We start from the raw sequence: 12,162 nt of genomic DNA, 5'->3' as shown, positions 1-12,162 counted from the left end.
CCCGAAATCCCTCGAAACAGGTGAAGAAGGGGGGCTGGCCAACAACCGTCGCCGGCGGCAAAAACGCCTTCCGCGACCCGAGGGCGCCCGCCCTGCTCCCGGCGGGGACGGCGCGGGCCGCGGCGGTCCCGGCGGCGGCGGCGCCCGCCCGCATTCCCGCAGTCCTTCCTCCCCGGGACCGCCTTCCTCCTCCTCCTCCTCCCCCCCTCCCGCGGGGCGCCCGCCCGCCCGCCCGCCCCCTCCAGCGCCGCCGCCGCCGCCGCCGCCTCGGCGGGTGGGGGCGCCGCCGCCATTGGCCGGCGCCGCGTTCCAAGGGGGGGGGGCGGCCGCTCTGATTGGCTGCGGCGCGGCGGCGCGGCGCTCCCCCCCCTACCTCCCGCGCCCCGCCGCGGCGGGCGCCCCCGCCTCCCCCCGGCGGCCGCCGCCGCGCCCCGCCCGCCCCGCATATATGGGGCGGCGCGGCGAGCGGCGCCGGCAGAGGCGGCCGCGGCGGTAGCCGGGGGGCTGGCGGGCTTTGGCGGTGCGGCTGCCACGGTTGTCGCGCGGCCCTGCGAGAGCCCCCCCACGCACACACACACACACGCCCTTCCTGCAGCAGCCCCGGCGAAGCGGCCTCGGCGCCCGTCGCGTTGCGGGGGGCGGGCGGTGCGTGCGCCGCTGCCCGAGGTCGCGGGCGGCGGAGGGGGGCGGTCTGCCTGCCTGCCTGCCTGCCTGCCGGCTTCCTTCGCTCCCTGCGGCACCATGAAAGCCGTGAGCCCCGTCCGGCACCCGAGCCGCAAGGCGCAGCCCGGCGGGGCGGGCGGCGGCGGGGGGCACCCGGCCCTGCGGTGCCTGGCCGAGCACAGCGGCTGCAAGGGGAGCCCGCCGTCGGGCGAGGAGCCGGCGGCGCTGTGCCTGCAGTGCGATATGAATGACTGTTACAGCCGGCTGAGGAAGCTGGTGCCCACCATCCCGCCCAACAAGCGGGTCAGCAAAGTGGAGATCCTGCAGCATGTCATCGACTACATCCTCGACCTGCAGCTGGCTCTGGAGACGCACCCGGCGCTGCTCCGGCAGCAGCAGCCGCCGCCGCCGCCCGCGCTGCACCCGGGCACCTGCCCCGCCAGCACCCCCAGGACCCCGCTGACAGCCCTCAACACCGACCCGGTAAGAGGTGTGTGCCGCGCCGGCCCACGGTTTTGGGGGGCGTTGGTGGGGGGGGCACCCCGACCCATGGCTCCGCCGAGGGGCCGCGGCAGTGCGCGCAGCCCCTCCGCGGGGGCGGCCGCGGCGCTACAGCTTCTCCGGGAAGCGGCGTGTTTGCACACACGGCAGCGCCCACGGGGCTCCCGCGCCTTTAGCGGCATATCGCGAATATGAGCGTGCGGGGGGGGGTGTGTGTGTGTGGAAACAGTGCACACTTACCGCCGTCGGCACTACGTGCCGCGGGCGGGGAGGGTTGGGGACGGGACGAGGAGCATCCCCTTCTCCCGGGACCCCCCGTCGCAACCGCATCCCGGGAGCGGGGAGCGGCGCAGTTCGGCCCCACAATCCCCCCCCCCCCCCCACACACACACACACGTACACTCCGTGCGACTCCCGTGAACTCGCCCCTCTGGGGCTGGGACGTGGAGGGGGGGAATGGGGAGAAGGCATTTCGTCCTTTTTCGTCCGGCTAATTTGCCGCCGTGTCATGCTGCGCAGGCTGGCTCTGTTAACAAGCCGGGGGACAGCATCCTCTGCCGCTGACCGCCGCTCCCCAGGTGAGTGCCGTGGCCGGGGGCGGTGGGGAAGGGAGGCCGGGGCGCGGCGAGTTGCCTCGCAGGAGGCTTTTTAAAAAAATGTGTGTTTTTTATTTTTTTTCTTAAATTACCGTGGGCTGCTCGCCCCTGCCGAAACGCTGCCGGCTGCGGCTCGCAGCTGTGCATCCCTCCGCCTGGCCCAGCCCGGGAGGCTGCGGTTGTTGTTTGACCCGGTTTGTTTTGGGTTGTTGATCAAGCATGTCTTGTGTTTTGTTGGTGGCGCCAGTCGGTCTGGAGCGGAGCGGTTCACACACCCCCTCTATTCATTCCTCTCCCACAGGTGTGCGGCCGCGCCGCGCCGCCGAGAGCCGGAGAGGCACCGCGGGGGGCGGCCGCGCCGGGCCGCGGCCCCCGGCGCGCACGGCCCGGACCCGCTCCCGTGCTTCACCCCGAGGGAGCCCGCCCGCCACCGTTTTGCACGTCCGTAGCGCCCCCCCCTCCCCATTTCCTTAAAAAAAAAAAAAAAAAAAAAAAAAAAAAAAATCCCGGCTCTTCTCTCCGTTCTCTGCCCGCCGGGACTCGTGCGTGCCGCTGTCGGTGGGTCAGACGTGCGCAGAGGAGTCCGCGCTCCCGCCGCGGGGCGGAAGATCCGGCGTAACCCCCTCCCCCCCAGACTTTAGAAGTGTTAACTGTAAGGGACCGAGCAGCTGCGTTTTGAAGCTTTACTAATCTACCAGAGCATTGTAGATATATTTCGCATCTATTGTTTAAAATAGATGATTTTATTGGGGCCCAGGGAACTTTCTTCTCCCTGCAGGAATGTTACATATTGTATAGATGAATAAGTGACATTTCATACTGTGTATATATAGAGATGTTCTATAAGTGTGAGAAAAGTATATGCTTTAATAGACTACTGTAATTATAAAATATTTTTAATTAAATATTTTTTGTAAATATTATAAAGGTGTGTATGTTTTTTTTTTAATCTGTGGGGATGTCTCTTTAGAAAACTACTTACAGCTCAAGCACAGAGCTGTTAATATGAAAATATCCTGAATGTTGAGGGATTTTTTTTCCTTTTTTTTTTTTTTTTTTTGGTCCCCAAATGTCCTTTAGATTTGGAAGTTACAGCTATAGCTAGTGGTCCTGCATGATTGCATGAGATGTCTAATTGCAAATAAACTTGTTCTGAGTCCATACAAACGTGTTTTCTTTGATCTAGATTTAAAATGTTTGTAAATGTATTATAAATTTTGAGACTACACTTTTTGTCATTTAGGCACAGGGGTTTTTAGTGAATTCTATAAGAGTAGCATTAAGATGTGCTTTTTTACTGAGAATAGAAAAACAGAATCTATCTACTTTTTGCATTATGGGGCAATGCTTTAGATCTTTAATCAGCTTTTTTAAAATCTGCTGTTGCATCAAATCAAGGAATTTGTTCTGAACTTCATTTAGCACCAAAAGGTTTTATTGCAAACTTGCATTCTTATAGCCTATTAATTGCTTAAAAAGTGAAAACAGTTGTCTGCTTGCAACCAAAGGGCAAACCATTAACAAAAACAGTAACTGTCTCCTTCGTCCAAAGAATATTAATATGGGACTGTGGAAAAGCACATGGGCAAAGTCATTATGATCAGTGGTGTAAATCCATCTTAAAATGAACTTAAGTAGACCAAAAATCAGATAAGTGCGTCAAGATTATTTTTCTAGTACAAAATGATTTTCATTTCACTGCAGCTATGTTACAGTTAAAATCCTGTTTAATCTCTGTGATGTGTAACTACTACATGTGAACATTAAACTAGATTTACCTGATTTTAATTGTGATTCTTCCGCTTATTTCTTCAATCCTTTGAATTTTCCCATTCTCTTCACTTAAAAAAAAAAATACTTATTGCTTCATGGGTGAATTGATTTTTTTTTTTTTTTTTTTAGTGGGCTTTTTGTACAATAAAGTTTTACAGACTTGTAAGCTAATGTCTAAGCTAGGTGGAGGTTACTTGTTTTGCATGATCAGTAGCCTCCGCACTAGTGAGATGGGATTTTCAGAGCGGGAGAATTAAGTAGGATTTAATTGGGTTCTTTGTAAATAGCTAGCCAACTGTGTGTGTAACATGGTCTGTTTGACTGAAAAAAAGAGGATTTGTTTCAGATTATACAAGTGTCAAAAGTACTATAACCCAAGGGACTTTTATTAAGTTAAATATTTATAAGGAAATGAACTACCAGGGTCATTAGCTATTGACTATAGTGATAATGTCAACAAGATGAACATTTTCTTAATCAAAATAATTGCATAAAGATCAAATCAAAAACTAGCTAACACATCTGCAAACATGATGCCTCCCATCACTGCGAATCCATTGAAGTCAGGCATTTCAGAGGTTTAGCGCTGACTCGAGGGGCAAGGAATGGGGTCCCTTGCATCTCTTTCCAAACTGATGTTATAATAATGCTAGTTTAGTAAGCAAAATACACATTACTGAAAAATTGAGTCATGAACCTCTGCTTCTGTATCTCCCAACTAATTCAGTGAGTGAGTGTAAGGAAGAATGCCATGACTAGGTTTATATTACTGCAGTTTGGGATTTCTTAGAGTGTAAAAAAAAAAACAATTGCTTTTCTAAAGGAAAGATTTAAATTTAAATCCATGTTTTCTTTTTTTCCTATTATTTTCCTAGTATTTGTAGTGCCTGCTTAAATCAGCTTCTATAGCTTACCATATTTTGTATACGTTTTTTTTTCAGTAACACTAATTCTCAATACCACCGTTGGTTTCTATATGCTGTTGCCAAATTACAGTATTCTGTTATACTGAAGAGGAAGCGAGCAAAACATGCTGTCTTTTAACTAATTAAACTGCGTTGTAGAGTTTCCACATACCAAAGCTTGTGCTTCCTGGGAGAGCTTCTGATTAATCAGTCAAATACTCCTTGACAAAGAATGTACCCAATTCTGGATTGTCTCAGGGCAATCTCTTGAGTTGAGCACTGTGAAAATTTGGCTGTCCTTTTTAAAAACTGTTGTGGTGCAACCAGTTAAGAGACCTTAGAAAACTGAATTCTTGTTAAAGAGCTGAGAAAAATTCTTGTGTTATATAGTATTTTTGACAGATGTGAAAGCGCCCGTATAACATTCAATAAAGCTCTATCGGAGCATAGTAGATACTGGTCTTGATTTATTCCTTATGCTAAGCGTGAAGCTGTAAGCAAGGAATATCTAATCACTCGCTTACTGACGGCTGGAATCAGTACCATCCTAAATACAGCCGTACTTGTTTATCAACAGTTTTCCTTTCAAAATATTTTAATCCTGTACCTTGTTCTTCATGTAGCAAAAGAACTAAATGTATCCACAAAGGCGAATTAAAAGGACTCTTTCCTCAGTTCTTGGATTTTTCTCTTAGTCACAAAAACATTCCTTAAAAGGAGCTATTTGATTGCGTGATGAGGATTGTGGCAAGGCTGCCAGATTAGGAATTAGGATACCAAATTCTGTTCCCTGCTCTGCTACCGAGTCTCTTCGTGACCTTGGGCAAATCACCAGCTGTCAAACTAACTTACAGTTTTCCATTTGTAATGCCCTAGAAATCACACGTACTCATCTTTATGGAAGAAAAGAGATGGAATAGACAAAATATATACTTTTTTACTTTGTCTTTGTTATGGGAATTATGTTTCAGGTACAAAAGGGAACTAAATGTAGGAAAAACCAGGGGCGATTATCAGGGAAGTCTTCGTAAAGAGACACTAATTCTGAAATACATTTCTAGCAGGGGCTGCAAAGACTCTTGCTTGGGATATTGGACGCTGTAAGGGACTAGAAAACAGTACAGAAGAGGAAGAAATGAGGGAGTGAGGTCTTTTCCATCCTTAACTTGCACGCTGTCTGCAGCGCGTCAGTGGTGAGCGCTGCTCGCTGGGTGCGTGGCTGGGTGAGCTGCAGTGTGGTGCTTCCCGTCCTCGCAGCTGCTGAGGATCCCTTCTTCAGTTTCATAACCAAAGGAGGTGGTGATTTCACGTAACAGCCCAATTCCAGCTCTTACAGCGATCTCTACGTTTTCCCCTCTGTTTCAGATGGAAATGGTATTTGTTTTCACTTTCTAAACCACATCATGTCGCTTTTAAGCAGTCATTGCATTTTCAGCCACAAGCAAAGTTGTCGTAAGGAATGTCATATCTGTCCTACAGGTGTGTTCTGAGAGTTAATAAATAAACTGTGTATAGGATAAACAAGTTTATGCAAGCACAGAGCAGTACATTACTATTATTTATACTTTTAATGCTTTGTAGCTGTAGAAGTCACATTTTTGTAGAACCTTCACAGTCAGAAAAAAAGAAACCACAGTAAAAACGATTCAAGTAATGGTCTTGGATGCAACACCATTTATTGGCTCCTCCAATAGTAAGGTTTGCAATACTAAATATCAGTGCTTCCAGAACAGTTTTACTCTATAATCCTAAAACATGTGTTCCAAAAGCACAGGCTAAATGTATATTTATATTTTCCCTGATTGCCATCTTGCATTAGAAAATCCATCTTTCACTCTTGTTCCCATGTTAAGAGAAAACTTGCACGCGCTGCCACCCAGAAGTGCCTGCTTCCCCCGGTGCAGAAATGGGGCATGACGTACAGCGGCCCTCGGAGCTCACAGCACAGTGGTGGCACAGCTAGAGCCGAGCCGCGGAACGGGTGCCGTGCTGCCCTGTCGCCACCGGCTCACCACACTGCCCAGACCTTGCTGGTAAAGGCCTTCCTCTCCCTCCCCAGTTGCAAAAAAAAAAAAAAAAAAATCACCCGGGCCGGGCTGCAGTGCAGACTCCCGGCGGCGTGGATGGGCTGGGAGGTTTTTCTAAGCTGGCATGCCTCCTCCGCAGCAAGACGCCTGCTGCAAAAGAGCCGCGTAGCCCGCGGAGCGTATGGGAAAGCAGCGCGTGCTGGGCTCGTAGGTGGGAGCCCCCTGAGGTCCTCTGCAAGAGCCTGGGGAGCGCGGAGCCTGAATGTGGGGCATGCTGGCGGCATTGCAAAGCAGTGTTTCCCCCACAAACACACACCCCCTTGCAGGCGTGCAGGGAAAGCACTGCCATCCACAACCACCTCTCGGCTGCACTGATGCCGTCGAGGATCTCAGGGGCAGCATAACCACAAAAAGTGTCACTCGTGCAGCTAGCCAGCACCGGCCAGGGCAAAAACTGGCCGGTGACACCGGCTTTCCCGTATCGCGCTCGGAGAGACCCAGGAGGGGAAGGCAAGCCACTCTCCTGGTAGCTTGCTTCAGAGCAGAGGACATGGCAGTGAGTGGAAAGGATTAGTCCCCGCTTGTCATTTCTTGGCCTGTAAGGAGAAGAATTGGTGCCCAGGACTTTTGGATGCAGAAATATTCACAGTCCTTCCACGAGCGCCCTGGACGTGCAGCCCTCCCCGGATTAAGCATGATGGCAGTGCTGAGGCATGGGGCAGAGCAGCCCCGACTTTTCTTCCTTTGATGGGCATGGCCCATGCTTCAACATGGTATGAGGATTGTTTCTTATTTTTTTTCCTTCCTCCCCCGCCCAATTTAGCCTTCTTTTAGCCTTGGATTTATTTTTTTTTTCCAAAGATAATGTGTTTATCAACTGACACGAAACACTTGTTCCTGGTAAAAGAAGCACTTAGACAATTTTCACAACATGTATAATTTACTTAAGGACCATAATGGCTCCTTCTGAGCTGTGTTTCATGTAAATAAATATTCTAACCATTTTTAACATGCGTATTATGTACTACATAGATCAATGGCTCCTTTGAAGCTGTTACACTCTAATCCTGTAAATTCCTATTTAGACTTTTTTTTTAGTATGTATTATTTATTCAACAGGCTATCGCTTCATTCAGAGCTATTGCAGCCTGACATCTTTATATGTTGCTTAAAACGTTTCAAAATTAATAGTACTCTGCCTCTTCATTAGATTGGAAAAGTTTCCTTGAAAATGTGGGAAAAGGAAAGTTTTGTTCAAACCAATCAGATTGCAACGGAAGAGCTTTTCAGATCAGGTTTTTAAGATGTCTTCCTTTGCCCCCCTCTGCCTCTTCCACCTGCTCTGGAAAAAACCCACGAGCAGCAATGGGGAGGGGGGGCCGTAGCAGGCGACGAGTCCGCAGGAGGGTTTGGGGAGGGAGGCAGCAGCACCCGGTCCCGAGGCGCAGGAGGACGGGGTGCTGCAAGCGGGAAAGCCGGCAGAGGTTTTTTGGGGAGCTGAGGAAGCCCCGCGCTGGGGCAGCGAGCGAGGAGCAGGGAAGGGGCGGAAGCATGAGAGGGTGCGAAAGCGCAGGGCGCGCAGAGGCTCGCGCCTGGGGCTTCTGCAGGTACGAGCCTGGGGCAAATGCTTTCCCGTTCCAGGCAGCGGGGCAGAGCGGGGAGGCTTCACCCTGCCTGGCTGGCGGGCTGCAAGGGGAGCTCAGCCCAGGCCCCCGCTGGAGGTTGCGGCTGCAGCGCCTGGTGCCGGAGGAGCTCCCGAGCCGAGACAGACGCAGTCCCTATTGAAATGCGGACGTCTGCAACAACAGAGGTGAAAACATATTAATAAAAATATATATATATATCAAGGTAATTTGCTTGCAGCATAAAGGCTTTTGTCTCACCTTGTTCAAACAGTCCCACTCCGACGTTTAGTTTACTTGTGTTAATATCCCCCAGAGGCTTCATCATTTGCTATTGATGAGCATTAAAAAAAAAAAGGGAAAATGTTGCTGTCCATGCAATTAATTCTCTTTCAAAGTGCTTAAAATTCAGCATGTCCCTTCAGTTCCAAAGGTGCTAGATCTTCAAAACCAGCAAGCTGCTCCCAGTCAGCTGGGAAACCCCAAGTTGTTTTGGAGCACATAAAAACATTCAGTGCTGATAAATACCAACACTGTGGTTTGCATCTTCATAATTTGGGATTCCATTTACTTGACATACGCAATAAATAAAACAATAAATAAAATATGCTTCCTGCCTCAAGGACGTTCCTCCACATAAGTTGCAGCCCAGTACGCAGACTCTTTCCAAACCAGCTGGCACTGTCTACCTACCACGCTTCCTATTGTAAACGCGGGAACACCTCCTTACGTCTGAGTACAAACAACTATTCAAACCCCAGCGCAGGCACCTGCGGATGAGCCTTTTAATAAGGATATAAAAAAAAATATAAATAGAGCACTACTTTAGTTGGAAAACAGGGAAATTGTTCTTGTTAGACTTTTTTTTTCTTTGTGAAAAATGCTACCAGCTAAACTCCGGAAACTCCAGTGACTCAGATTTTGACCAAATGCCCACTGAAGCCTTTCCTCTGCCTTCAGTAAAAGTCAGATACAGATATCAAATGGCAAATTCACACAAATAAATGGATACATCTGAGGCTCTGTAGTGTTCTGCTCCGCCTCGTTCAGACCTCAGTTTGGATTTACGTTTCACCATTTTGCACCAATTTATCCACGTCTACACCGACGGCGCTGGCGCCCGGACGCGGGCAGCAGCCCCCGGCCGAGCAGAATTGCACCGAATGAAGACGCGGAGGCCTGAAAGCGCGATGGCTCGCTCGATGCCAAGAGCGAAGGAAACCAACGGCGAGCCTGAAGGGAGCTTCCCCCCGATGCCGGCGCCCAAGCGCTCGTGCTCCCGCCTGCGGCGCATGCCAACGTGCGTTTGCGCAGCGCCCGCTTCCAGGCGTAGCGAGCGCAAAGGTGCGGAAAGATCGGAAACGCTCTCTCCCCCTGGTACGTCCTGAGTTGGGTTTCGCACTTGGCCCGGAGTTCCCTGGGGGTGGCGGAGTCGGATACTCGAGGCAGTCGCTGGCTGGGGCTGCTCGCATCGTGCTCGGCTCGAGCGCTGAGTATAAACAGAGATATCGCTCTCTGTTTGCTCGGATTCATTGAAATATTAAAACAAACGCTTGTGCCTGCCTTGCGGGGCAAGGTCTTTATTTTGCTAGGGCAATAGCCATACTGAAACAAACTGTATTTTGTTTTCTTTCAGACAGGTGTGATGGCGCACCTGCGGAGCTCAGCCTTGAATGGCAACCAGTAACCTTTTGTGGGTAAGGTGGGGGGCAAGTCCTGCTTAGCAAGGGTGTCAAACTGATCTTTGTTCCCTTCTCACTCCCAAGTATCTGTGGCAACAAACCGGAGACAGGTAAACACTCTGCTGCTGCTGCCACAGGCTTTCCCTCTACCGTTCACCAGCAGCTCGTGTTATATGAAAGGAAAGGGTGGATGTGGTGTCAACACAAGGCAATAGTAATTTATTTGAACAGGTGTGTGGGGTGTTGCTAAAGTGAGAGCCCGGGCGAGCAGCAGGGAGCAGCCAGCGCAGGGCTGTGCATGTAACAACCGGAGCTCGCCCGCGTTTATCCTCATCGCAATCGCGTGTGCCGAGAGCTTTCACAACGGGCTGCTCCGGCTCCGGCATCAAACCAGTTCTGCTGTTTCTTGCTTTCTACACAGTGCTTTCCCCACTGGAAAAGGTCCCGAAAAAAAGACGCGCGCGACACATTCAGTAAGCAGCCCCGGTGGGCTGGCAGCCGCGGATGGACTCATCTGTTAGATACATCTCCATTGCTATGTATCTCTGATTCAAATGTATTTACGCATGTGTGTGCATATGGAGATAGACGGCTGTCCTTCCAGCAGGAAAGCTGTGTGCCACGCCAGAGAATGAAAAGAGTGAAAAATCACCTCTCGGGTGACCTTACGGGCCTGCGGGAATCACGTTAGAAAGGACTAGTGTGGCATGTACATACCTTGTTGAAACATGCACGTTTCCTTCACGAGGAACCAAGGACAATCGCACCCCGACGTGCTCCTGGACTAGACGTATACGCTATGATTCACCAAAGACAGCTGTGGAGGTTACAAAATAGAAAGCAAGAGATGGTATAAATTTATACGTCATGGTGTTCTAGACGACTAGACAACTCTCCAGTCCGTTTACAGCACTGATTGTAGCTTTATATTGAGTTTGATAAGAGTAGTGAATGGTAAGCAAGGAAATTTTGTGCTCTCTCCTGTCCCAAAGCTCTACTTTGTTTAGTGAGGTCTTAATGCATATCCTGAGTGTTTTAATAAGAAACTATCACATGCCACTGCTTTGTGCAAACAGTAATTGCCTTATTATAGAGGATGAATTAATCTTGCAGACGTCCGTTTGTATTACCCTGATCAGGCAGGGTTTATTTGCAAAGGGCTGACCCTGCTTCCTGGCAGGTTTACTGGGAGATGCTGTGGCCAGATCCCTTGCAGCAAAAGGGCTCAGCTGGCACATCCCCGGGGCACAGGGCAGCCACCCGGCTGTGGCTTTCGCCTGAGGGAAAGCAGGACATGCTGAGGCGGAGACAGCAGCCCAAAATCCTGGGTTCAGCAAGACCCTTCAGAGATTCCTGAGCGACTATTTGTGGTGAATAGGAAGCAAATATCCTCTGGCTTGAGTCAGTGTCCTCCTGGTAATGCAGGCATAGCCTGAGATCACGGAAGAAACCTTTAAAGATTTCAAGCACCTTGCTGCTGCTTATGCAGATCTGCCACCACGCCTACATGTCCATGTGCACTGATTTCATTAAGTAAATGCCTAACAGAAGAGTGTCTGTCATCTTAGGACAAATATTTTACAAATCCCTTGTTAGTCGCATCAGGTGTGCTTCTTCAGTAACTGCAAATCTGTTATTTTTTAGATGCAAATAGAAAAGCAAAATGGGCATTTGCACTGTTTTGGGTTCTTCAGTGATTCAGGCAACCTGGCTAAATGCAGCAGAGACAACGTTAGTAAAACAGGTGTTTGAAAAGAGGAGCATTTCACTAAATGTTAACTAGGGGGTAAACTAAAAAATGTTGATTACACTGGGGTGTCCTCTATTTCTTTCTGAATGCAGCAAGTACTTTAAATGTATATCGTTCTATCGAAGTTCCTTGTAAAAGTCAGGACTGCGCTGCTGTTTAAGCAGAGCAAACACTTGAGAGACTCTTCCCAAATGGCAGGGAAGTCATGGTCAGCTGCAGGGGTCTTGTCATCAAAAATGTCCAGGTTTCTAGTTTAAAATGAGCCATTGCATTGCACCCCGTCAGTGCATGCTTGAGTATTTCACACTAGAAGACCTGTCTTCTGAGGCCATGCCGCAAATGCTATTACTCTTCACCTTTGATGAGTTTTGCCAGTTTTTAAGCAGTTGTTTAAGTCTGCTCACATTTTAAGCACATGTTGAAGAATTTTTTCGAATCAGGGCTTTGAGGAGAGAGAAGTATATTCTTGCATTATATTAGGTACGATTCAGTATTTTGTTCAAATACGATGCTTATCTGTGACGCAGAAGGCTATTGTTAATCGGCTATTGCAACTAACACTACCAAAGTTGGCGGGACCATCCTCATATGACGGGTGCGTGCCAGATGATACGAAGAACTCTTTGCACATAGAAGGGGTGCA

The 12,162-nt window shown here is 49.5% G+C and overlaps 1 protein-coding gene across 3 annotated transcripts; it reads left to right on the top strand.

Moving 5' to 3' along the window:
• The first annotated feature begins 485 nt into the window (after positions 1-485).
• ID4 (inhibitor of DNA binding 4) lies at positions 486-3,542 on the top strand. Of its 3 annotated transcripts, none has more exons than XM_062568036.1 (3): positions 486-1,146; positions 1,684-1,742; positions 2,062-2,132. In XM_062568036.1, the coding sequence occupies exons 1-2, from the start codon at positions 742-744 to the stop codon at positions 1,726-1,728; spliced, it is 450 nt and encodes a 149-aa protein (XP_062424020.1). In that variant the 5' UTR covers positions 486-741; the 3' UTR covers positions 1,729-1,742; positions 2,062-2,132. The 3 variants fall into 3 exon arrangements, with proteins under 3 accessions (XP_062424020.1, XP_062424021.1, XP_062424019.1); XM_062568037.1 differs by having other exon boundaries at positions 486-1,153; XM_062568035.1 differs by lacking the exon at positions 1,684-1,742 and having other exon boundaries at positions 486-1,153; positions 2,062-3,542.
• The last annotated feature ends 8,620 nt before the right edge of the window (positions 3,543-12,162 follow it).

This window comes from Rhea pennata, chromosome 2 (genome assembly GCF_028389875.1).
Source record: "Rhea pennata isolate bPtePen1 chromosome 2, bPtePen1.pri, whole genome shotgun sequence".
Lineage (NCBI taxonomy): Eukaryota > Metazoa > Chordata > Aves > Rheiformes > Rheidae > Rhea > Rhea pennata.
Note: the sequence above shows the minus strand (reverse complement) of the source record. Positions and strands in the feature narration are given on the sequence as shown.